Source organism: Capra hircus (genome assembly GCF_001704415.2).
Source record: "Capra hircus breed San Clemente chromosome X unlocalized genomic scaffold, ASM170441v1, whole genome shotgun sequence".
Lineage (NCBI taxonomy): Eukaryota > Metazoa > Chordata > Mammalia > Artiodactyla > Bovidae > Capra > Capra hircus.
Genome location: NW_017189516.1, coordinates 15,508,765 through 15,536,047, shown reverse-complemented (window position 1 = coordinate 15,536,047; position 27,283 = coordinate 15,508,765). Strand labels below are relative to the sequence as shown.

General features: G+C 40.5%; 1 protein-coding gene across 1 annotated transcript in view; it reads right to left on the bottom strand.

Moving 5' to 3' along the window:
- Positions 1-27,283, bottom strand: part of SHROOM4 (shroom family member 4) — a gene marked incomplete at its 3' end in the record, with an annotated part of 217,118 nt that overhangs the window by 88,746 nt on the left and 101,089 nt on the right. The window contains 1 exon segment of the mRNA XM_018043985.1: positions 6,566-6,717. Within this exon segment, the coding sequence (XP_017899474.1) occupies positions 6,566-6,717 (152 nt within the window).

The following is a 27,283-nucleotide window of genomic DNA, read 5'->3' as shown; positions in this document are numbered from 1 at the left end:
CGATTGGGCCTGGGTTTTGTGCCCTTCCCAGGTCCGAGCAGCTCAAGCGACCAGGTGCTTGGCAAGCGCACTCTCCTCCAGGTTGAGGGGTGCATCTTATCACCTCCCCTGTCCCAGCTGCTCAGTTTTCTGGGTTGCGCAGCAGGTGCACCTTCTCAGGTGTGCCATGTGTCTCTTCTGGGGAGCTGATCTCTGGCTGCGACCCTCCCAGCAGATGTCAACCATCCAGAATCCCAGGTCTTGGTTAGTAACTGGGAGCCTGATCGCAGTTTGGTAGAGGATGCCGTCTCTGGGGCCGAGATTGCCCCTTTCCAGCTCTGGCTGCCCCCGCCCCCCATGCCTCCCTGCCTCTGGCGGGGGATGGGCTAGTCCACAGCCAGCTAGCTCTCCTCTGGTATTCGCTCAGTCCTTTGTTCTGAGAGCTGGCCGGCAGTGCCTTAGGTTAGGGCTTTTCCTGGGATAGTTCTCTCTCTCTCTCTTTTTTTTCCCCTCTCTCTGACTGTCCCAGAGTTTGGGTTGCCATCTCACGTTAGCTCCCTCAGATTGCCCTCAGGGTATTCATGCCCCATCTTTACCCTAAGCAATGCAGCCTGCACCTCCCTGTCCAGCCCCCGCTTGCTAGTGGTAGACACAAGCGTCTGGGCTACTTCTCTGCTGGGAGTTGCCATTAGGCACGTAATCTGTGGGTTTTATTTATTTCTTTATTTTTTCCTCACGGTTATATTACCCTCTGAGATTCCAAAACTCCCCACAGACTCGCCAGTGAGAGGGTTTCCTGGTGTTTGGAAACTTCTCCTCTTCCCTTCCCGAGATGGGTCTCCATCCCTAACTCTTTGCCTCTCTTTTTGTCTTTTATATTTAGTCCTACCTCCTTTCAAAGAGAATGGGCTGCCTTTCTGGGTGCCTGATGACCTCTGCCAGCATTCAGAAGTTGTTTTGTGGAATTTGCTCAGCGTTCAAATGTTCTTTTGATGAATTTGTGGGGGAGAAAGTGGTCTCCCTGTCCTATTCCTCTGCCATCTCAGGACCACCTCCAAGACTTCTGTTTAAATCTGTTTTCAAGTTTATAAAAGTTTTACAGTATCATCAGAGAACAGAGAAAGTGTGATTTCTACTTGTGAGAATTTGCAAAGGTTTTCTTTGTGGCATATCATATGATCATTTTTATTTTATTATTTATTTATTTATTTATTTTTAGTGTGGTCATTTCTTTATTTTTTTTGCTTGTATTTTTGTTTTATTTTTTTTATTTTTAATTTTTTTTTAAATTTTAAAATCTTTAATTCTTGCATGCGTTCCCAAACATGAACCCCCCTCCCACCTCCCTCCCCATAACATCTCTCTGGGTCATCCCCATGCACCAGCTCCAAGCATGCTGTATCCTGCATCAGACATAGACTGGCGATTCAATTCTTACATGATAGTATACATGTTAGAATGTCATTCTCCCAAATCATCCCACCCTCTCCCTCCCTCTGAGTCCAAAAGTCCATTATACACATCTGTGTCTCTTTCCCTGTCTTGCATACAGGGTCGTCATTGCCATCTTCCTAAAGTCCATATATATGTGTTAGTATACTGTATTGGTGTTTTTCTTTCTGGCTTACTTCACTCTGTATAATCGGCTCCAGTTTCATCCATCTCATCAGAACTGATTCAAATGAATTCTTTTTTACGGCTGAGTAATACTCCATTGTGTATATGTACCACAGCTTTCTTATCCATTCATCTGCTGATGGACATCTAGGTTGTTTCCATGTCCTAGCTATTATAAACAGTGCTGCGATGAACATTGGGGTACATGTGTCTCTTTCAATTCTGGTTTCCTCGGTGTGTATGCCCAGAAGTGGGATTGCTGGGTCATAAGGTAGTTCTATTTGCAATTTTTTAAGGAATCTCCCCACTGTTCTCCATAGTGGCTGTACTAGTTTGCATTCCCACCAACAGTGTAGGAGGGTTCCCTTTTCTCCACACCCTCTCCAGCATTTATTGCTTGCAGATTTTTGGATCACAGCCATTCTGACTGGTGTGAAGTGGTACCTCATTGTGGTTTTGATTTGCATTTCTCTAATATCAGAATATTTGAAAACACTGTCCATAAAATATAATTTTTGACATTAATTTGACCTTGTGAATTATGGTTTTAAAGTCCTTGAAATATATTTCAGTCTACTTTATCTGTTATAGCTAAATTATGTTAAAGTCTCCCATGTAGACATTTTAATAATTTTTCTTCTTGTTTTGCAGGTTATTTTCTTTACATATTTAGGTACTTCTTTGTTTTTTTCCAAAAAAATGGTTCATGAATACAAATCCTTAACATAGCTTGTATTTTCTATCAATGTAAAATGAATCTCTTGGGACAATTATGATTATATAGTTATTGGTCTTGTTTTTTCCTTAAATATATAAGTGACATGATTAGATGTCTATTTGGAGAATGGAATGATTGGAAGAAGGTAAGACTAAAGGATGAGAAGCCAGTGAGAAGACTATTACAATGGTCAAATGGGACTTCGGTGGTAGCTCAGCTGGTAAAGAATCTGCCCACAATGCAGGAGACCTTGGTTCAATTCCTGGGGCAGGAAGGTCCCCTGCAGAAAGGATAGGCTACCCACTCCAGTATCCTTGGGCTTCCCTCGTGGCTCATGTGGTAAAGAATCTGCCTGTGATGTGGGAGACCTGGGTCCAATCCCTGGGTTGGGAAGATCCCCTGGAGAAGGGCATCGCAACCCCCTCCAGTATTCTTGCCTGGAGAATCCCCATGGACAGAGGAGCCTGGCAGGCTTAGACATGACTGAGTGACTAAGCCAGCACAGATAATAAATGAACAACTGGATTAAGTTAAGAGCTACAGAGAGGCTTCCAGCAAGTAGAATACTCAAGACTTGGTATAACTTGAATTGAAGTGGGTTGAGGCAAGAGAGGAGTACTGAGGGCAACACCTAGATTTCTGACTTAGTTAACCATTATCTAAAATGCAATACAGGAGGAAGAGCTGGGCTGGCTTTTCAGAATAAGCCATTTACTAAAGTTCCTCCTTTATATTCATCCCCCAAACTCACGTCTGGACCTAAAGCTCAGTGCTGAATCTTTGTCAGTTGATTGATTTACTCAAACAAAGACTTTCCACCTTAGTATAAAATACTAGGCTAAATATTAAATTTCAAGGAGATATTTCATTTATGTGCCAAGAGCTCTTTCATAAATTAGAAGAATAACTTCGACTAAGGAAAAGAAGGAATAAATGTCCTATACCATCCCCAGGGTAGTACACAGGTGAAAGTGAAGTTTTCCACAAGAGGGCAGCATCACCTAATAAATTATGTTACTGAATGCTTCTTCCAACAGGGGTTGAAAGGAGGAGGCTCAAAGGATAGAAAATGTAGGCTTAGGGAGCCATAGGACCTGCCACACCTTGAAAACCAAAGCGAAGTAAGTAAAGTGGCTAAGTCGTGTCCGACTCTTTGAGACCCCATGGGCTGTAGCCTACCAGGCTCCTCTGTCCATGGGATTTTCCAGGCAATAGTCCTGGAGTGGAATGCCATTTCCTTCTCCAAGGTCCCACCATTTCCAAGGCCATAATTATAGCCACTCCTAAGTGACTAGCAGTGGCAGATATCACCACAGCAGGTAGAATGAGGACATAAAACTCATCAATGGAGGATAAGTGATTGACACACCTGAAAACTCTCATTCTTATGACTGGATCAGAAGCCACTGCTGCAGATAGATCATGTCTATACTCCTTCTAAGTGTTGATATCTCTGTATAACCAGTATTTCACAAAGGTCTTTATTTCCTGTCAGATCTTTTTATTCCCAGCAAATCTTGTCTCTGAAGGTTAGTTTGCAAAGCACAATAAAGTTTGTTGCTCTCCTTATTTCATAATGGTGGTTGGTTACTCCAATTATGCTTCCTTGATACCCTAGGGAAAGGAGTGGGACTGAAGTTCAGAGAACCCATTATGATAAAGGCATTTTACATAAATTGCTTCATTTAATCATCACAATAATGCTATTACATAGGAACTATTATTTCCCATATGACAGAACTAGGAAACAGCATACATGTGTCTGTCTGACTCCAAAATGACACAGAGAGGGAAGCAGAGGATGGGACTAACTGAGAGAGTAGCATTGAAAGATATACATTACCATAAGTCAAATAGATAATCAGCAGGAATTTGCTGTATGATGCATGCAGCTCAAATCTGATGCTCTGTAGCAAACTAGAGGGCTGGGATGGGGTGGGGGTGGGGGAGGTTCAAGAGGGAGGGAACATATGTATACTTATAGCTGATTCATGTTGTTGTATGGCAGAAACCAACACAATATTGTAAAGCAATTATACTCTAATTAAAAATAAATTTAAAAAAAACTTTCAAATTCACCAAGCTGCTCCTTCAAGAAGCCTTATTTAAAACCTAAATCATGACCTATCCAAGACAGTCAGTGACAGTGTGTCTACTGTATAAGACATTATTTTACATGTCACTTCTTACCTAGGTACATGGACATGCATATATGCTAAGTTGCTTTAGCAACTTTTGTCGCTCTTTGTGACCTCATGGACTGTAGCCCATCAGGTTCCTCTGTCCATGAAATTCCAGGCAAGAACATTGGAGTGGGTTGCCATGCTCTCTTCCAAGGGATCGTCCCGACCCAGGGATTGAACCTGCATCTCTTATGTCTCCTGCACTGGCCAGCAGGTTTTTACCACTAGTGCCACCAGGTACACGGGCAGGCATGGCTTAATCTTAAGGACCAGCAGGTTTTAATAATATAATAAATCAGTGGGATCCTATATATTTTCATCCTTACTAACTGAGATCATTTGGACATAGAGCAGGAGAAAAAAATGGAGGAAATAAAAAATGGCTTGGTTTACTAAGTGTATGGTGGTCCCAGTCACTGAGATCAGGAGCTTGTGAGAAGATGGTGATGTATTAGGTTTTGAGCATGTTTTGTGTGAAATGCTTCTGAGAAATCTAAGTATAAATGTCCAGTAGGAAGTTGGCCACAAGGGTCTGGGGCATAAGAGATATGGTTATCAACATATAGATATGATAGTTGAAACTCGGGGATCAGGTGAGACTTTTCCATGGTATATTAATGAAAATAGAAAGGGTAGAACTAGGGGAAACACTGGCATTTAAAAGGGATGGGCAGAGGAAGAGCAGGTGGTAGAGGAACCTCATTTAGAAAATGAACAGAGAGGTAGAAAAAGGAAAGCAATAGAATATCTTAAAAGCAAGAAAGAAAAGTTTTACAAAGAAGGGCATAATCCAGAGCAACAATATCACATTCCATATGTAAGTCATATACAATGAAGACTGGAAATAACCCATTGACTTTGACAACTAGGAGGTTTCATATATATATACACATACATACATACATACATGTACGTGTGTGTGTGCATGTGTGTGTATATAGAGAAAGAGAAAGAGAGAAGTTTGAGTGGACTTCTGGGGGTCAAATTCAGACTGCAGTGGGTGGAAAGCTAAATGGTAAGTAAGAGGAAACAGTGAGTATAGACTCTCCTTCTGGATATGAATTAAGAGACTGGATATGAATTAAAAGAAGATGGGGCAGAAGCCAGAAGGGGAAGTATGACTGCAGGAACACACTTAAAATTTTTTTCTAATAAAAATAATTAAGATGGAAAAGCTTGGGGACATGTGTAAGACAAAGGAAACAAACTAAAAGAAGGGGAGAAGTATGAACTCCAATAATACAAAACAAATATACAGAAGCAAAATGAAAGGGAGACCAATGGAAACCTCACCAATAGGCAGATGCTTTGACAACAACAGAATGACTGACTGTCCTTACTTTCCTCCTCCTTATGCCACTCTACTTACCTGGAAAGCTTTTCCCCTCCTGATGGTTTCTTATCAAATTCTACCCATCTTTTAGCTAAGATTCCACCTTCTCAATGAAATCTTACTCTAATCATCTCTTCTGAAGTGCCTTTTCTTTCTCTTGAACTCTTAACAGCAATTTTGGTCAACAATTCATTTGACAATCACTCTCACCCTGTGGAATCTCCTTTATGGCTTTCTTAAAAAATGCATTGCTAATTAATTTGTTATACGTGTGTCTTTTCTACCCTGTTAGACTGCACACTCCTCAAGGGCAGACTTCTTATCTTAGAGTTTGCCACAGCCTCCAGAGGGCCTACCATGCTGGGAATAGGGTCTCTTTAAATATATGTTTCAGCAGCGGCAGCCTCGTGTGAAGGAGTAGATGGAAAAACAGTAGGTTAGACAGGCCCTTGGTGTGTAATGAGTCATTTAGTTCTCTCAAAGGCAAATAAGGATTCTTAAGTCCTATAGAGGTAAAATAAATTTATCCAAGATAACATGGGTAGCATGTGACAGTACTAGGATAACCAAAGGCCCTTTCTCTTGTGCCATTCTGCTTCAGTTGTCTGCAAAATTCTGTTCATGTGAAACACCTCTTTGCTTGATATTGATAGACATACCTCTATTAAGGCTTTATTACCAACCAAGCGGTTTCAGTGACCGCTGTACCTTACAGCCAATCTCCCTGTACCTTACCTCCTGACAATCAGCTTGAGGGTACGGAAGGAGCCTTTGATGAGGATGAGAGCCTCTTGGCGGGAGCCGTACAGTGGAGTGCCATTGATATTCACCAGCTCATCACCAGTCCTCATCTTCTGGGACAAGGCTGCCTTGCCGCCATCTTCAATCTGTATTGTAGAGAACAAAACAGAAAGCAGGTGGTGAGGTGACTCCTTCCCCCAAATTTTACTTCCTGGCTCCTCCCAACCTCTGAGCCAAAAGAAGTCCTGGGGGATGACACCAAGATGCTCGAAAGGACAGCTAAGAAGCTGGTCACAGGCCATTATTTACTGAAAGCAAAGCCTGGGCATGCCCTCAAGGGAGAAGGCACCACAGATAAAATGCAATATCTGCCCTGGAGGAATCCACAGTCCATTTGGGGACACAAGTGCTTCTAAATAACAAAATGATATTTTAAGAAACCTCAGTGTGTAAGCATAGAATAGCAATCTGTGAAAACAAATTAGGGGCAGAAGAACTAGGCTCAAAATGACTTTTGGCAAGTTTTTTTCTCTGAGTAGGCTCTGAAGTCTGACAAACTTGAGCATGAGTCTTGGCTCTAGTATTTCCTAGCTGTGTGACCCCAAGGAAGTTACTTAACATTTCCACGTCTCAATGGCCCCAAATGAGAAATACAGAATGGGGGCAGTAAGTTCTCAATGAATGTGAGCTCTGATTATTGCAGCAAGGGGGTTGACTCTGAAGACTTTGAAGGTGGCTTCCAGATCAACCTTCTATGAATGGAATCGCAAAATATACAAAGGTCATTTATCAATACCTCTTCCACAAGCACCTAGCACAGTGCTTCCAGTGTCTGTCACACAGTGGGCACTGGGAAAAATGGGAATATAGGTATTAACTGTTCCACCACAGCCTACAGAATTTCCATTGGTCAAGGGCAATCTTGGCAGGAATGTAGTGAGGCTGGGAGGTGGGCATTGAAACCAAAGGAAGAACTAACAGCCACTGGAGTAGGCGAAAGCAAAGCAGAATGTCCCCTAAGGATCCTTATTTACATCTACTTTTGTACATAACATTTTTTTTTTCTATCACAGAGGTGAGCTCTACCTATGGGAATATTAATTCCATCCATGGTGATAGGAGTCATCTCATCCATCCTTTAATCAATTCTAAAGTTTTTGGTTAAATTTTGGTAAAGTTTTTGTATGCAAGGGACAACATGCTAACTGCTAAAGATACAGAAATGAATGAGGCACACATAGCTCCCAGATTCAGGGGTGGATTACCATCTAAAGTTCATACGTCCATGGAGATGGGCAGGTGAAAAAAGGTCCAACCTACGAATGGAATCAAGAAGAGATGCTTGTTTCTCTCGGGGGCAAAAAAAAAAAAAAAAAAAAAAAGTTGAAGATGATTAAACCATATAATTCTTAGGGAAAGTCAGGTTCTAAACTGGACAACTAAGGACTGGTTTTTGCTGCAGGTATTTTTACATTTACTTCTACTCTTGTTCCAATCTTTCTTTCAGTCTTTCCGAGCATTGCTCCAATCTATCCCCATACTGTGTAAGTTAGAATATTGATGAGCTTTTGGTTGGCCAGCTCACGTGCAGTTTGGCAGATGAGACCTCCTGAGCTCAGAGAGAAATGTTAATTCAGGATTTAAAAAATCCCATCAAATAAACTGAAGTTCTGACTTAAATCACAGACTGTTATTAAATTTATTGCTGCTAACCCAACATTTTTTTTTAATTAACCTTTGTTTGACAAATCATAGGTTAGCCAACTGACATTGACTATATATATATATATATATATATACCTTTGTTCTAGTACCTGGGCCACCACTCAAGACAAAACAAGCCAATATTGGTAAATGGGGAACAACTCTCAACAAATTAATTAGGATCTCTTATTTCCATTGTCATCATCATTATTACTTCACAGTCACTGCTGCCAAAAAAGACAAAGAAGCAAAATTCTATACTTGAATGTCAGAAGTTCTATGTGAATGACTCATTCCTTTGGCATCCATGGAAAGTATCAGGCAGGATTTTCAACAGGCATTAGTTATTGGAAAGGGCTTCCTTAGGCTAACAAAGAACCATAAACAGGAGTCTAACTAATGAATACTAATAGATTTTTCCTGTTGATGTACATTAGTCTTAATTTACTCTACCTATTTTTAAATTCATATAACTCAATTATCCATATTACCATTAACCATAGCAAGTCTTTCCTTCAATATGTATTAAGTACCACCTCGGGTTTATTAAGCACTTTGTTACGTCAACAAGATTTGTTTATTCTAGATGAGAAAATGAAAGGGGGGTACCTCTTAAACCAAAATGCTTAATGATGGTTGCATCAAAAGCTCAGGCATTTTTCATTCCCTACTGCCACTCTGGCTGCCACCATCTGAATCCTTGCAGGGACTCTTTCCTGGAAAGTAGCCTCAAGCCAATTGTTCATGCCACTTTTTCTGTTCCATGCCCTTTCTCAGTCATCAGCAGCATCACCTTAAGAACATGAATAATAATAATTCCATTTTAGCCCAAGTGTGAGGATTTGCAGACAACAAACCAGAAAATTATGGGCCCTTAGCACAATCCCAAAGTACAGACAGGGCCAGATCAGGAGATGAAACTCCATTTGGTTGAAGAGCCCTTGGACTATACGTCAAACTAGCTCTTTCCTAGACCCAGGGAATTCACTGAGCTATACAACAGATTCCTTCTTACTCCTCCTGACTTTTGGATTCTCATAAAAAGTATTGCTCACTGGTCTTCCTCTTCCTTCCTCCACCTCTATATTCATGGGATCCAGCATGTTTTCCATTTATTGTTTGGCATCCTGACAGCCAGTTCTCCAGGTCAATGGCTCAACCACATATTTGTTTATATAAAAGATAAAGTGGCTGTTCATTTTTTCTAGCAAGGAAAAGGAATGAAAAGGAAAGAGAAGGGAAAGAAGAAGAAAGGGAGAAAAAACAATATGTATATTCTTCTATAAAAGATATTGTTTTTCCCTTCCTACAGTGCAACTTATAACTGGTTGGGGTGCAGGAGAGGTGTGAATCAACAAACATGTTTGGAATAACATGTTCTGCTTGAGGGGTTATACAGCATCATTTGATGCTATCCATTCAGTATGGCTGGTCAACTTTCCAGCTCTTCTTGAATCAGCCCTTCAGGGTTTCTTACCTCTTTCATTTGAAGTGTGGTGAATTCTCAAATTGTACCCAGACACATTGGAATGTCAGTAATAAACACACATCTTTACAAAGCCCAATGTAAACAATGGTTAACTTATGTGTCTCTTTGGAATATTTAAGTGATCATTGGGCTAGCAGTGAGTGGCTCAAATAATTGAAAATTGATTGCATAGTCAAATGGCCAAAAGCCAGCTGGTGTTTGGAAAGCTGGGAAGGGATGATAGACCTTGTGTATGTGTATGTGTGTGTGTGTGTGTGTGTGTGTTCACTCAGTTGTGGCTGACTCTTTGCGACTCTATGGACTTGTAGCCCACTAGGCTCCTCTGTCCATAGGATCTCCCAGACAAGAATTCTGAAGTGAGGTTGCTGTTTCCTCCTCCAAGCCATCTCCCTGACCCAGGGATTGAACCTGTGTCTCCCGCATCTCTTGCACTGGCAGGTGGATTCTCTACCACTGAGCCACTAGGGAAGCCCAGTTGACCTTGGACAAGCCCCTTTCCCCTCCTTTGGCCTCTTCTACCCTTATTGGTTAAAAAGTGGGGGGTCTGACTAGATGACCTCTGAGGACCTGTGGATCTCTGACATTCAGTGACCTGTGTACAGTTAGCAAAGTCATGCATTATCATTCTGCTGACACAGATAATCCTACTGTGTTTTGCCTTCACTCATGTTTCACTCCTATGAAACTGACTAATCAACATCCATCTCTCATTTCCCTTTGGTCTTTATCCATTGTTTCAGAGTAGTCCGTCAAGGTTGGAACATTTGTAAAAGCACAGCTGGGACACTGAGAGAAATAGATTCCTGAAGCCCCATTTTGTGCTAATGAGCTGGTGAACTGGAAAATTTTTATGAATCCATGAAGCATGATGTGCTCTAATATCTGTCAACAAAGTGACAAATTGGCTTCTTGAGAGTAAAGACAAAGAAAATGGACTTAACAGTATTTACTGGCTTTCTAGTAGCTTTTATACTAAACAAAAGATATTAGCAGATACTTGGGCTTCCCAGGTGGTGGTAAAGAATCTGCCTGCCAATGCAGGAGATGTGGGTTCCATCCCTAAATCGGGAAGTTCCCCTGGAGTAGGAAATGGCAACCCACTCTAGTATTCTTGCCTGGAAACTCCATGGACAGAGGACCCTGGTGGGCTATAGTCCACGGGGTTGCAAAGTATTGGACATGACTGAATGACTAAGCACATACACATGGCAGATACTTTCTTAAGTCTTTTGACTAAACGAGGAAATATGAGAAAGTGAAAGAAAGAAAAGTTAAACCAGATTTATCTTGTGGAAAAAATGTGTCAGCAGGAGAAATATCATCAGTAACAATAACCAGCAGGTACTGAATCCTTATTACCATAGTGTAAGAGTAGTATTAAAAGTCAATGATGATTGGTTCAAGATGGTGGAATAGAAGGACATGTGCTCACCTCCTCCTGTGAGAACACTGAGATTGCAACTAGCCGTTAACAACCAGTGACAGAAGGATGCTGGAACCGACCAAAAAAGATACCCCATGCCCAAAGACAAAGGAGAAGACACAATGAGACAGTAGGAGGGGCATAATAATAATAAAACAAAATCCTGTATCTGTAGGGTAGGCAACCCACAAACTGGAGAACAGTAATACCAAAGAAGTTCTACCACTATTATGAAGATTCTGAGCCCCGTATCAGGGTTTCAAACCTGAGGATCTGGCAAAGGGAGTAGAAATTGCCAGGGGATCTGACTTTGAAGGCCAGCAAGATTCAATTGCAGGACCTCCACAAGACTAGGGGAAACAGAGGCTCCACTCTTCTAGGGCATAAACAAAATCTTGTGTGTATCAGGACTGATGGGTAAGGAAGAGTGACCTCATAATAGACTGAACCAGACACACCTGCCTGTATTGGAGTGTCTCCTGTGAGGCATGGGTCAGTGGTGGTTTGCTGCAGGGACAGGGGCACTGCCAACAGCAGTTCTGGGAGGAGCCCTTTGACATGAGCCCTCTTGGGGGTCGCCATTAGCCCTAACATAGAGCCTGTAGACCCTAGGACTGGGTCACCTCAGGTCAAACCACCGACAGGGAGAGCATGCAGTCCCACTCATCAGCAGACAACTGGATTAAAGTAATACTGAGCACAGCCCTGCCCGCCAGAGCAAGACTCAGTTTTTCCTACCACCACTCCCCCCCATCAGGAAGCTTGCACAAGCCTCTTAAATAGCCTCATCTACAAGAGGGCAATCAGAAGAAGCAAGAACAACTACAATCCTGCAGCCTCCAGAAAACCACGATTACAGAAAGTTAATCAAAACGAAAAGGCAGAGGATTATATCACAGATGAAGGAACAAGATAAAACCCCAGAAAAAACAATTAGATGAAGTGGAAATAGGCAAACTTCTAGAAAAAGAATTCAGAATAATGATGGTGAAGATGATGTAGGAACTTGGAAAAAGAATGGAAAAGATGCAAGAAATGCTTACCAAAAACCTAGAAGAACCACAGAACAAGCAAACAGAGATGAACAATACAGTAGAAGGAATCAATAGAATAACTGAGGCAGAAAAACAGGTAAGTGACCTGGGAGACAGAATGGTAGAAATTACTGCCACAAAACAGAATACAGAAAAAATAATGAAAAGAAATGAAGACAGCCTAAGAGAAGTCTGGAACAACATTAAACACACCAACATTCATATTACAGGGGTCCCAGAAGGAGAAGAGAGAGAGAAGGGACTTGAGAAAATATTTGAAGAGCTAATAGTTGAAAATTTCCATAACATGGGAAAGGAAATAGTCAGAGAGGCCCAGGTAGGATAAACCCAAGGAAGAATACACCAAGACATAGTAATCGAACTGACAAAAATTAAAGAGAAAGATAAAATATTAAAAGCAACCAGGAAGAAATGAGAAATAACATACAAGGGAACTCCCATAAAGTTATCAGTTGATTTACCAACAGAAACTCTACAAGCCAGAAGGGAATGGCATGATATATTTATAGTTCTGAAAAGGAAGTACCCACAACTATGAATACTCTACCCAACAAGAGTCTTGTTCAGGTTTCATGGAGAAATCAAAGGTTTTCCAGACAAGCAAAAGTTAAGAGAATACAGCACCACCAAACTTGCTTTACATCAACTTCTCTAGGCAGGAAACACAAGAAAATGAAAAGAGCAACAGAGGAATAAATTCAAAACAATTAAGAAAATAGTAATAGGATCATTGGCAGAGGAGCCTGGTGGGCTTAGTCCATGGGGTTGCAAAAGAGTCGGACATGACTTAGAGACTAAACAATAACAACAGCAATATGATTATATGTATCAATAATTGCCTTCGATCTAAGTGGATTAAATGCACCAACCAAACAACATAGACTGGCTGAGTGTATACAAAAACTAGACTTGAATATATGCTATCTACTATATACCCACCTCAGATCTGGGGACACTTACAGACTGAAAGTAAGGGGATGGGAGAAGGTATTTCAGGCAAATGGAAATCAAAAAAAAGCTGGAGTAGCAATACTCCTATCAGACAAAATGGACTTTAAAACAAAGACTGTTATAAGAGATAAAGGAGGACACTACATAATAATCAAGGATTCAATCCAAGATGAAGACAGAACAGTTACAAATATATATGCACCTACATGGAGCACCTCAATATATAAGGTAACAGAGGATGAGATGGCTGGATGGCATCACTGACTCGATGGCCATGAGTCTGAGTAAACTCTGGGAGTTGGTGATGGACAGGGAGGCCTGGCGTGCTGCAATTCATGGGGTCACAAAGAGTTGGACACGACTGAGCAACTGAACTGAACTGAACCGAACAACCATAAACGGAGAAATTGAAAGTAACACAATAACAGTGGGGAACTTTAACACCCCACTTTCATCAATGGACAGATCATACAGATAGAAAATTAATAAGGAAACACAGGCCTTAACTAACACATTAAACTGGGTGGAGTTAATATTTATAGAGCATTCCATCCAAAAGCAGCAGACTACACATTCTTCTCAAGTGTACCTGGAACATTCTCCAGGATTGGCCACATGCTGGGCCACAAGGTGAACCTTGGTAAATTTAAGAACATTGAAAGCACATAAAGCATCTTTTCTGATCACAATGCAATGAGACTAGAAATAAACTACAAGAAATAAAACTATAAAAAAATACAAACATGTGGCAGTTAAACAATATGTTACTAAACAACAAATGGATCACTGAAGAAATCATAGAGGAAATAAAACAATACCTAGTACTCTTGCCTAGAAAATCCCATGGATGGAGGAGCCTGGTAGGCTGTGGTCCATGGGGTTGCTAAGAGTCAGACATGACTGAGCGACTTCACTTTCACTTTTCACTTTCATGCATTGGAGAAGGAAATGGCAACCCACTCCAGTGTTCTTCCCTGGAGAATCCCAGGGATGGGGGAGCCTGGTGGGCTGCCGTCTATGAGGTCGCACAGAGTCGGACACGAATGAAGTGACTTAGCAGCAGCAGCAGAGAAAAATGAAAATGAAAGCACAATAGTTCAAAATCTATAGGATGCAGCAAAAGCAGTTCTAAGAGGGAAGTTTGTAGCAATACGATCTTACCTCAGGAAACAAGAAAAATCTCAAGTAAACAACCTAACCCTACACCTAAAAAACTAGAAGAAGATGAACAAACAAAACCTAAAGTTAGTAGAAAGAAATCATAAAAATCAGAGTAGAAATAAATGAAATAAAGACAAAGAAAATAATTGTAAATATCAAAGAAACTAAAAGCTTGTTCTTTGAAAAGATAAACAAAATTAACAAACCTTTAGCCACACTCATCAATAAAAAATAAGGGAGAGGACTCATCAATAACATTAGAAATGAAAAAGGAGAAGTTACAACTGATCCCACAGAAATACAAAGGATCATAAGAAACTGCTATAAGAAAGTGTATGCCAATAAAATGGCATATGCCAATATGCTATAAGAAAGTGCATACCAATAAAATGGCAACAACCTGGAAGAAATAAGAAAGGCATATGCCATATGCTATAAGAAAGTGTATGCCAATAAAATGGCAACAACCTGGAAGAAATGGATAAATTCTTAGAAAGGTACCATCTCCCAAGAATGAACCAGGAATAATTAGTAAATATGAACAGAATAATCACAAGCATTGAAACTGAAACTGTGATTATAAACTCCTGACAAACGAAAAGTCCTGGACCTGATGACTTCACAAGTGAATTCTTTGAAACATTTAGAGAAGAGTTAACACCTATCCTTCTGAAAATGTTCCAAAAAATTGCAGAGGAAGGAAAACTTTCAAACTCATTCACCCTGATACTAAAACCAAAGATACCACACACAAAAATAAAATTACAGGCAATATCACTGATGAACATAGACACAAAAATCCTCAACAAAATACTAGCAATCTGAATCCAACAATACATTAAATATATCAATCACCATAATCAACTGGAATTTATCCAGTGGTACAAGGAATTTTCAATATCAATCAATGTGATACAATCAGATCAATCAATGTGATACAGATCAATCAACGTGATATACTACATCAACAAATTGAGAAATAAAAACTATATGATCATTTCAATACATACAGAAAAAGCTTCTGACAAAATTCAGCACCCTTTTGTAATTAAAAAAATACTCTCCACAATGTGGGCGTAGAGGGAACACACTTCAACATAATAAAGGCCATATACAACAAACCTACAGCTAACATCACACTCAATGATGAAAAGTGGAAAGCATTACCTTTAAGATCAGAAACAAGAGAAAGATGTCCACTCTTCCCACTTTTATTCAACATAGTTTTGGTAGTCCTAGCTAAAGCAATCAGAGAAGAAAAAAAAAAAAATAAAGGGAATCCAAATTGGAAAAGAAGTTAAACTGTCACTGTTTGCAGATGACATGATACTATACATAGAAGATTCTAAACATGCTACCAGAAAATGACTATAACTCATCATGAATTTGGTAAAGTTGCAGGTTATAAAATTAATACACAGAAATCTGTTGTTTTTCTATACATTAACAATGAAAGATCAGAAAGAGAAATTTAAGAAAATTCCACTTACCATCACATCAAAAAGAATAAAATACCAGGAATAAACCTACCTAAAGTGAAACTGTTAGTCACTCAGCCATGTCCAACCTTTTGTGACCCCATGGACTATAAGCCACCAGGCTTGTCTGTCCATGGAATTCTCCAGGCAAGAATACTGGAGTGGGTTGCCATGCCCTCTTCTAGGGTATCTTTTCAACCCATGGACTGAACCCAGGTCTCCTGCATTGCAGGCAGATTCTTTACCATCTGAGCCACCAGGAAGCCCAAAAGTGAAAGCTTAGTCTTCCCATGTGGCACAAGTGGTAAAGAACCCACCTGCCAATGCAGCAGATGTAAGAGACACGGGTTTGATTCCTAAGTCAAGAAAATCCCCTGGAGGAGGGCATGGAAACCCATTCTAGTATTCTTGCCTGGAGAATCCCATGGACAGAGAAGCCTGGAGGGTTACAGTCTATGGAGTTGCAAAGAATCAGACACAATTGAAGTAACTTAGCATGCACAGACCCACCTAATAAGGTGACAAAATATGTGTACTCTGAAAACTATAAGACGCTGATGAAAGAAATTGAAGCTGACACAAATAGATGGAAAGATATACCATGTTCATGTACTGAAAGAATCAATATTGTCAAAATGCTTATACTGCACAAGACAAGCTACAGATTCAAAGCAATCTCTATCAAATTACCAACGACATTTTTCACAGAACTAGAACAAAAAAAAATCTTAAAATTTGTACAGAGACACAAAAGACCTCAAATAGCCAAAGCAATCTTGAGAAAGAAAAACGGAGCTGGAAGAATTAGGCTCCCTGACTTCAGACTATACTACAAAGCTTCAGTCATCAAAACAGTATGGTACTGGCACAAAAATAGATCAATAGAATAGGATAGAAAACTCAGAAATAAACCCATGCACCTATGGTCAATCTATGACAAAGGAGGGAAGACACACAATTTTGCAAAGACTGTCTCTTCAATGAATGGTGCTAGGAAAACTGGGCAGCTACTTGTAAAAAAAAATGAAATTAGATCATTATTTAACACTATACACAAAAATAAGCTCAAAATGAGTTAAAGACCTAAATGTGAGACTGGACACTATAAAACTCCTAGAGGAAAACACAGTAGAACTTTGACATAAATCATGGCAATGTCTTTTTCAATCTGTCTCCCAGAATAATGGAAATTTAAAAAAATAAACAAATGGGATCCACTTAAACTCAAGAGCTTTTACACAACAAAGAAAACAATAAACAAAGCAAAAAGACAGCCCACAGATTAGGAGAAAATATTTGCAAATGATATGACTGAGAAGGATTAGTCTCCAAAATTTACAAACAGCTCATGATGATTAACAGCATCAAAGCAAACAATCCAATCAAAAAATGGGCAGAAGACCTGAATAGGCATTTCTCCAAAGAAGACATACAGATGGCCAAGAGGCACACGAACAGATGTTTAACATAGCTAATTATTAGAGAAATGCAAATCAAAACTACAATGAGAAATCACCTCACACCACAAATAATAAATGCTGGAGAGGCTGTGGAGAGAAGGGAACCCTCCTACATTGTTGGTGGGAATGCAAATTGGTACAGCCACTATGGAGAACAGTATGGAGGTTCCTTAAAACACTAAAAATAGAGCTACTATATGACCTTGCAATTCCACTCCTGGGCATATATCTGGAGAAAAACATGATCCAAAAGGATTCTTGCTCCCTAATATTCATTACAACACAGTTTACAATAGCCAAGACATGATAGACATGAACCTAAATGTCCATCAACAGAGGAATGAATAAAGAAGATGTGGTACATATATACAATGGAATACTACTCAGCCAGTAAAAAAGGAAATAATTCAATTTTCAGCAACATGGATGGACCTCAAGAGTGTCATACTGAGTGAAGTAAGTCAGACAGAGAAGGACAGATATTGTACAACATCTCTTATATGTGGAATCTAAAAAGAAATGATACAAATGAATTTACAAAATAGAAAGAGACACACAAACTTAGGGAGCAAACTTACAGTCGCAGTTGGGAAGAAAAGGGGTAAGGGATAGTCAAGGAGCTTGGGATGGACATGTACACACTTCTATATTTAAAATGGATAACCAACTCTGTAGCACATGTAACTCTACTCAATGTTATATGCCAGCCTGGATGGGAGGGGAGTTTGGGGTAGAATGGATACATGTATATGTATGGATGAGTCCCTTCACTGCTCACCTGAAACTATCACAACATTGTTAATTGCCTATAGCCCAATTTAAAATAAAAAGTTTTTTTTTAAAAAGTCAATGGCATGACTGTGAATACTTCTGCTTGCTATGAAATATTTATTGGAAAAACTAGGCAATTAACTGAAACTTCATTGTCCAGTTCTAGGGCTTCTAGCCAGATTACACCACAGTCCTGAACTTACAGGTTCATCTGGTTGGTTGAACTAATGGATGCAAAATCATATATTAAAGGGAGGGCAAACTGTAAGATTCTTGAGCTTCCATAGATTTTGGTATCCACAGGGGTCCTAAAACCAATCCCTCATGGATACCTAGGGACCACTGGACCTGGTCATTCTCCTACCTCCACCAGCTTGTCTACTGTCTAAGAAGGCAAACAACATAGCTAACTGTATGAATTAACTTTTTTGAACTACATAAATGGAAAAGGTCCACTCAGAATACAGTAACTATGAAAGTGAAAGTGAAGTCACTCAGTTGTGTCTGACTCTTTGATACCCCATGGACTGTAGTCTCCCAGGCTTCTCCATCCATGGGATTTTCCAGGCAAGAGTACTAAAGTTGGTTGCCATTTCCTTCCCCAGTAGATCTTCCTGACCCAGGGATCAAACCCAGGTCTCCCATACTGCAGGCAGACACTTTCCCACCTGAGCCACCAGGGAAGCCCAACAGTAACTATATTGATTGCTTTAAAAAATTAGTATATCCTCTGGGACTTCCCTGGTACTCTAGTGGTTAAAAATATGCCTTCCAGTGCAGGGGACATGGGGTTCGATTCCTGATCAAGGAACTAAGATTCCACATGCTGCAGGACAACTAAGCCCACGAGCTGCAGCTACTGAGCCACACACCACAAGAAGAGCCAGCATTCCCTGCTGAAAGATGCCACAACTAAGACCCAATGCATCGAAAAAAAAAAAAAGTATATTATCCGAATGTCTTTTTATAACTTTTGGAAAGATTTTCAAGTTTTGAGTAACACTCCAGACACCAATTCAGCAATTTGGCCTTTTCTGTGTAATCAATAGAGAGAAAACATAGAGATGGAGATAATCTGGCTTTGAGAATTTTAACTATCAGGAATGGATCATCAAATAATAGATAAAGTCTGTGCTTATTCTGAAACTCAGTTTGCCTTCAGCAGACCACAAGTTGGGGCTGTTTCTGATCTTCCCTCTCTTACCCCATTGGTGTCCCCTAGAATCTGTTCATGCTAGGAGGAATCAATCAGAGTGACCTGGACAGGGGAGATGCAGGGTTTGAAACCTCTGCAGCCTATTTGCCATGGCTTTCAACAGTCTGGGCTGCAGACAAACTACCTGCCCTAACTTCTTTTTTTTTAACTTTTAATTGGAGGATAATTATTTTATAATATTATGTTAGTTTCTGCCATACATCAATGTGAATCAGCCATAGGTATACATACATCCCCTCCCTCTTGAACCTCCCTCTCACCTCCCATCCCTCTAGGTTGTCACTCTCTCCCTTCAAAATTCCTCCCAAACTCCAAAGTAGCCTAAATTTGAAAAATAAGAAACTGTCACTTCTAATTTCATCTTCCCTACCTTATCCCAGCTTCCCCAAAGGCAAAACAGAAAACAAAAGCCCCTCTCTTAAATAAATGAGAATTAAAAAACATCAATCAACTAAAAAGATGTAAACAGGCATGGTTCTAAGTAGCAATTCCTATGTGGAACCAGATTGAGGAGGTGGACCCAAAGAAGATATTCTTTCCCTTACCAACTAAGAATCCTACAAGGGGCTGCCCCAGAATGTAAAGTTCTGTGGATCAGAACCACTGGCTCTCCTGACCTTGGACCAAGGGAACTGTACCCTAGAGTATGACCAATCTTTACAGACAACTCGTTCCTCCCAAGCTGCTTGCTGCTGCTGCTGCTGCTGCTGCTAAGTCGCTTCAGTAGTGTCCGACTCTGTGTGACCCCATAGATGGCAGCCCACCAGGCTCCCCCGTCCCTGGGATTCTCAAGGCAAGAACACTGGAGTGGGTTGCCATTTCCTTCTCCAATGCATGAGAGTGAAAAGTAAAAGTGAAGTCACTCAGTCATGTCCGACTCTTAGCAACCCCATGGACTGTAGCCTAGGCTCCTCCATCCATGGGATTTTCCAGGCAAGAGTACTGGAGTGGGGTGCCATTGCCTTCTCCCCCAAGCTGCTTAATTGCCATCTATTTTACTAATCCTCATAAGGAAAGCCCTTAATGCTCCAAATCATTAAATTTCCCCAGGGATTATCCCAAGTCAAATTCTAAACATCTCTGCAAAAAACTCACTCCAGAGCCAAGCTCAGCTCTAAGAACCTGATGATGAGGAAAGGGGTAGGGAGTTAAGCACACTGTAGCCTACATCAGCAAACAAAAGCAAGTTGGTCTTTGCTCCTCCTACTGAGTCCATCAGTCCTGCTGTCTCCGTAAGTCAAGTAAGGAAGAAAAAAATCACTGTGCAAGAGCAAACTCAGAGTTTCTTACATTATCAGCAAATATGCTCATTGGGATCCTGTTCACACTTTGTCAACTCTAGCCATTTGTTAACAATGAAATCTTTTGCTGACATTTAAGCTAGTGGAGGTGATGGAATTCCAGTTGAGCTATTTCAAATCCTGAAGGATGATGCTGTGAAAGTGTTGTACTCAGCATGCCAGCAAATTTGGAAAACTCAGCAGTGGCCACAGGACTGGAAAAGGTCCGTTTTCATTCCAATCCCAAAGAAAGGCAATGCCAAACAATGCTCAAACTACCACACAATTGCACTCATCTCACACGCTAGCAAAGTAATGCTCAAAATTCTCCAAGCTAGGCTTCAGCAATACGTGAACCGTGAACTTCCTGATGTTCAGGCTGGTTTTAGAAAAGGCAAAGGAACCAGAGATCAAATTGCCAACATCTGCTGGATCATCGAAAAAGCAAGAGAGTTCCAGAAAAACATCTATTTCTGCTTTATCGACTATGCCAAAACCTTTGACTGTGTGGATCACACTAAATTATGGAAAATTCTGAAAGAGATGAGAATACCAGATCACCTGACCTGCCTCTTGAGAAATCTGTATGCAGGTCAGGAAGCAACAGTTAGAACTGGACATGGAACAACAGACTGGTACCAAATAGGAAAAGGAGTACATCAGGGCTGTATATTGTCACCTGCTTATTTAACTTATATGTAGAGTACATCATGAGAAACGCAGGACTGGAAGAAACACAAGCTGGAATCAAGATTGCCGGGAGAAATATCAATAACCTCAGATATACAGATGACACCACCCTTATGGCAGAAAGTGAAGAGGAACTAAAAAGCCTCGTGATGAAAGTGAAAGAGGAGAGTGAAAAAGTTGGCTTAAAGCTCAACATTCAGAAAACGAAGATCATGGCATCCAGTCCCATCACTCCATGGGAAATAGATGGAGAAACAGTGGAAACAGTGTCAGACTTTATTTCTGGGGGGCTCCAAAGTCACTGCAGATGGTGACTGCAACCATGAAATTAAAAGACGCTTACTCCTTGGAAGAAAAGTTATGACCAACCTAGATAGCATATTCAAAAGCAGAGACATTACTTTACCAACCAAGGTCCGTCTAGTCAAGGCTATGGTTTTTCCTGTGGTCATGTATGGATGAGAGAGTTGGACTGTGAAGAAGGCTGAGCACTGAAGAATTGATGCTTTTGAACTGTGGTGTTTGAGAAGACTCTTGAGAGTTCCTTGGACTGCAAGGGGATCCAACCAGTCCATTCTGAAGGAGATCAACCCTGGGATTTCTTTGGAAGGAATGATGCTAAAGCTGAAGCTCCAGTACTTTGTCCACCTCATGCAAGGGTTGACTCATTGGAAAAGACTCTGATGCTCGGAGGGATTGGGGGCAGGAGAAGGGGATGACCGAGGTGAGATAGCTGGATGACATCACTGACTCGATGGACGCGAGTCTGAGTGAACTCCGGGAGTTGGTGATGGAGAGGGAGGCCTGGTGTGCTGCAATTCATGGGGTCGCAAAGAGTCGGACATGACTGAGCGACTGAACTGACTGAACTGAATGTTATCAGTGTTTGTCAAAAATGTTATTTAGCTTTTGGTGGTTTAGGACAGTAGTCTGTAGGATGGATTTATATGTCCCAGGCTATACACAAATGATCTACTGGAAAGGGTGATAATGGAACTTCTGATTACATTTATGCTTATCTAATTAAAAAATAAGCCTTATCAGTATTTAATATTTGTGGTGGTAGATTGTATAATTCTAAATAAAATTATGTACATTGGAGACATGTGCTCAAAACATTTTCACTGATGTAAATTTGTACTAAAAAAAATTTGGCCAGACTTCAATGAGAGGGCTAAAACTATAAAGCTTTTAAAGGAAAACACAGAATATCTTTATGACCCTGAGGAGGGCAAAATTTTTTAGGCAGGATACAAAAAAGCAATAATCATAAAAGATACAGTGTTATATTGGAGTTCATCAAAATAAAAATATGTTCCTTAAAATGTCACTAAAAATGTGAAGAGAGAAGCCACAGACTGGAAACATATTCATAATGCATATATCTGACAAAGGATTTATATTCAGAAAATCAATAAGAAAAAGACAACCAATTGACAACTGGCTAAATACTTGAACAGGAACTTCACTAAAAATATATGTACAGTAATATTCCTGGTTGGAGTGTAAAATTGTACAACCACTTTGGAAATCTGTGTATCTAATCTAGGACCAAGAAATTGTACATCCAAGTATACCTAAGAGAAAGCAGTGTATGTGTCCACAAAAAAAAGACTTGATTGTTCATAGTGGCTTTATTTACAATAGACAAAACTAAGAATGACCCTGGGGCTTCCCAGTTGGTGCCAATGCAGGAGACATAAGAGACTCAGGTTTGATCCCTGGGTCAGGAAGTTCTCTTGGAGGAGGAAATGGCAACCCACTCCAGTATTCTTGCCTGGAGAATTCCATGAACAGAGGAGCCTGGCAGGCTACAGTCCATGGGGTTGCAAAGAGTTGGATACAACTGAGCGACTTAGCACGCATGCATGCAAGAATGACCCATCAAGAAATACCTACACACAGATTAGCATACTGCCTAGCAACAAAAAAAAAAGAGCAAACTACTGATACATGCAATGAAGTGGATGCCTATCAAAAACATTACATTGAGCAAAACAGACCAGATTAAAACGAACACTGTATGATTCTATTTTATTTAAAGAACAAGAACAGACAAAACTAATCTATGGTGATAAAAAGATTAGTCGTTACCTCTGAGAGGGTGTACTGACTGTGAAAGCACATGAGCATAACTTTCAGAGGTGCTGGAAATGTTTTACATGTTAATCTGGGAACTGATTACATGGGAAATATATATACATCTAAAATTCACTGAGATATGTGAATTTATATATATAGTGACATCTAAAATGAACATATTTTTTATTTTGAAGAACTCCAATATAATACTGTATTTTTATGATCATTGCTTTTTGTATCCTGCCCCCAAAATTTGCCAACCTCAAATAAGTTATAACACACACACACACACACACACACACACACACACACACATATATAACACTTATTCTTTAAGAGATACTTTTAAGAACTCTACACTATACAGATTGTACTTTTTGAGGTAGGGAGGGCCCAAGGACTGGGCACTATATTCAAATACTCATAGCTTTAATCAAGGCAAAAGTATTTCACTTAAAGAGTAAGCCTTTATGATAGGGCTAAAATTTATGAATTTGCCCATTGTTCCTCTGGGCTTTGAGATAGTATTCATCTGCTCCACCTCCCACCCACCCACTCACCCCATTCCAATAAAGTAGATGATTTCAGTAGGAAATAAAGATGAAGACAAGCACTTTGTTTTCTTTACCTGTCAACTAGTAAAGATGAAAAGTTTAAATCACCAACCAATTTCTATGTTGATATATCATCAAATCAGAATCAATCCCTTCTCTAATCTTGGAGCCATCCACCTTTGTTTCTCCTGTCTATCTCAGGTATGTCTCTTTGTCATGGTCCCTAGTATTCCTGCTACCCACTCTGAGAAGCAGAACTTTAGGTCAGGCCATTTTCACACTGGCAAGGATCTCTTCTTCAGATAACATTACTGCCTCCTACTGTATTACCTATGCTTCTTAGCTGTCTAATAAGCTATGAATTTCAGTGGTATAAGTGAGCAAAGAACCTTGCAAAGCTGACGTGGTAGATTTCAGGGAGGACTGCGGTGGAAAAAGATCAAAAGCTCAACAAATGGATATGGTAGCAGGTTAAAGACTTTGTTCCTGATTTCTAGAAGCAGTTGCCAGCAAAAGAGTTCACTAGAACAACCATGATATAAGTTCCCTTGTACAGGGTTTTAATAGTCTAAAAACTTAAAGTCCTTGGTGACTCCCCCTACCATTAAGAGAGCATGGAGTGCAAAACTAGGCTGAGCCTAGGGGACTGAAAAGACCAATAGTCTTTTATGTACCACATAAGATAAAAAAGAATGCTCAAACTACCACACAATTGCACTCATCTCACATGCTAGTAAAGCAATGCTCAAAATTCTCCAAGCCACGCTTCAGCAATACATGAACCGTGAACTTCCTGATGTTCAAGCTGGTTTTAGAAAAGGCAAAGGAACCAGAGATCAAATTGCCAACATCTGCTGGATCATCGAAAAAGCAAGAGAGTTCCAGAAAAACATCTATTTCTGCTTTATCGACTATGCCAAAGCCTTTGACTGTGTGGATCACAATAAACTGTGGAAAATTCTGAAAGAGATGAGAATACCAGACCACCTGACCTGCCTCTTGAGAAATCTGGATGCAGGGAAGGAAGCAACAGGTAGAACTGGACATGGAACAACAGACTGGTACCAAATAGGAAAAGGAGTACATCAGGGCTGTGTACTGTCACCCTGCTTATTTAACTTATATGCAGAGTACATCATGAGAAATGCTGGGCTGGAAGAAACACAAGCTGGAATCAAGATTGCCGGGAGAAATATCAATAACCTCAGATATGCAGATGACACCACCCTTATGGCAGAAAGTGAAGAGGAACTAAAAAGCCTCTTGATGAAAGTGACAGAGAAGAGTGAAAAAGTTGGCTTAAAGCTCAACATTCAGAAAACGAAGATCATGGCATCTGGTCCCATAACTTCATGGGAAATAGATGGGTAAACAGTAGAAACAGTGTTAGATCTTATTTTGGGGTCTCCAAAATCATTGCAGATGGTGACTGCAGCCATGAAATTAAAAGACGCTTACTCCTTGGAAGAAAAGTTATGACCAACCTAGATAGCATATTCAAAAGCAGAGACATTACTTTACCAACCAAGGTCCGTCTAGTCAAGGCTATGGTTTTTCCTGTGGTCATGTATGGATGTGAGAGTTGGACTGTGAAGAAGGCTGAGCACCAAAGAACTGATGCTTTTGAACTGCGGTGTTGGAGAAGACTCTTGAGAGTCCCTTGGACTGCAAGGGGATCCAACCAGTCCATTCTGAAGGAGGTCCAACCAGTCCATTCTGAAGGAGATCAACCCTGGGATTTCTTTGGAAGGAATGATGCTAAAGCTGAAACTCCAGTACTTTGGCCACCTCATGTGAAGAGTTGACTCATTGGAAAAGACTCTGATGCTGGGAGGGATTGGGGGCAGGAGGAGAAGGGGATGACAGAGGATGAGATGGCTGGATGGCATCACTGACTCAATGGCCGTGAGTCTGAGTGAACTCTGGGAGTTGGTGATGGACAGGGAGGCCTGGCGTGCTGTGATTCATGGGGTCGCAAAGAGTCGGACACGACTGAACGACTGGACTGAACTGAACTGAAGATAAAAACAAAAACACTGTAAATAGAACACTAACTTATTGGCATTTATGAACTGTGCATAAATGCTTATAAGAACTGCTCAAATTAAAAATTAATATGAGTGTTATTTTCATTACCAGATTACTACACAGAAATGGAAATAATTTTACTTGGATTAATACAATCTTTCCCTAGTACCAAGCTCCTTTTTATTTAAAAACTATTCTTCAACTTGGTCAACAGTGTCTTTTTAACTTTCTAGCTGAATGCAAATGAGTTAGATACAGCCTTCCAACCCAAGAGGAGGACATGATTAACTACCCGGAATCTGAACCATAACAAAGCCACGTTCATTCAATAACTCATTTATGGTTCCCTGAAGCCTTTTATTTATAACCCATTATGAAAAAAGCTAAAGACAGTTTCTAAAGAGTCCACATACCCAACATTAGTCATTTCTGACTGGAAAAAGACCAAAGGACTAACACCCTTCAGGGAAGGGACAAAAGGCTGCCTCTGAAAACCACTAGGCATGCTCTACTGCCTGGAACCCACTTGTCCAGCTTCCTAGGAACCCACATGCCCTCCCCCAGATGTGGACCAAGGGGTTGGGGGGCTTACTTTCTATTGTCCTCAGCTGGGCCTCTGCACTCCGCTCCCAGAACACTGCCTCTGCCCAGGTCCCGTCCTGCAGCAGTGATTTGAATCTTGGGTCTTCACTTAGCTCTCAGAACAGTATCAGATAAAGAGTGAGGGAAACAGGCATTTAATTTCCTCCCATCCTTGTACATAAGTGCTAACAAAGCAAACAACTCCCATGGAAATAACCTACCAAGGTGGACGTTGCAAAGGTTAACAACAATACTATTCTTTACTGACCCTAGGATAGATCCCAACGTAGTGGATTCATGTCAATGTATGGCAAAACCAATACAGTATTGTAAAGTAAAATAAAGTAAAAATAAAAAAATTTTTTTAAATAAATAAATTAATTAAACTGGCACACTTGCTGCTGCATTCACATAGTGCTATAAAGCTGGTAAGAAGCAAGCCATTATACTATTTAGTTCCAAGCTACTGTCGTATTTGTGTGGTGACTGAGAAGCGACATACCATCACTCTCTGGCTCACCAAAATGCATCAAATAACAGAAAACAAAACTGAGTTTCCACAAATGAAAAAATCAAAAGGGAGAGGAAATGTACTCAATTGTTTGTGTTAGTGTCGGGTGTGTGTCGCTCAGTCATGTCTGACTCTTTGTGACTCCATGGACTGTAGCCTGCCAGGCTTCTCTGTCCATGGGATCCTCCAGGCAAGAGTACTGGAGTGGGTTGCCATTCCCTTCTCCAGGGGATCTTCCCAACCCACACCCCAGATTGAACCGAGGTCTCCTGCATTG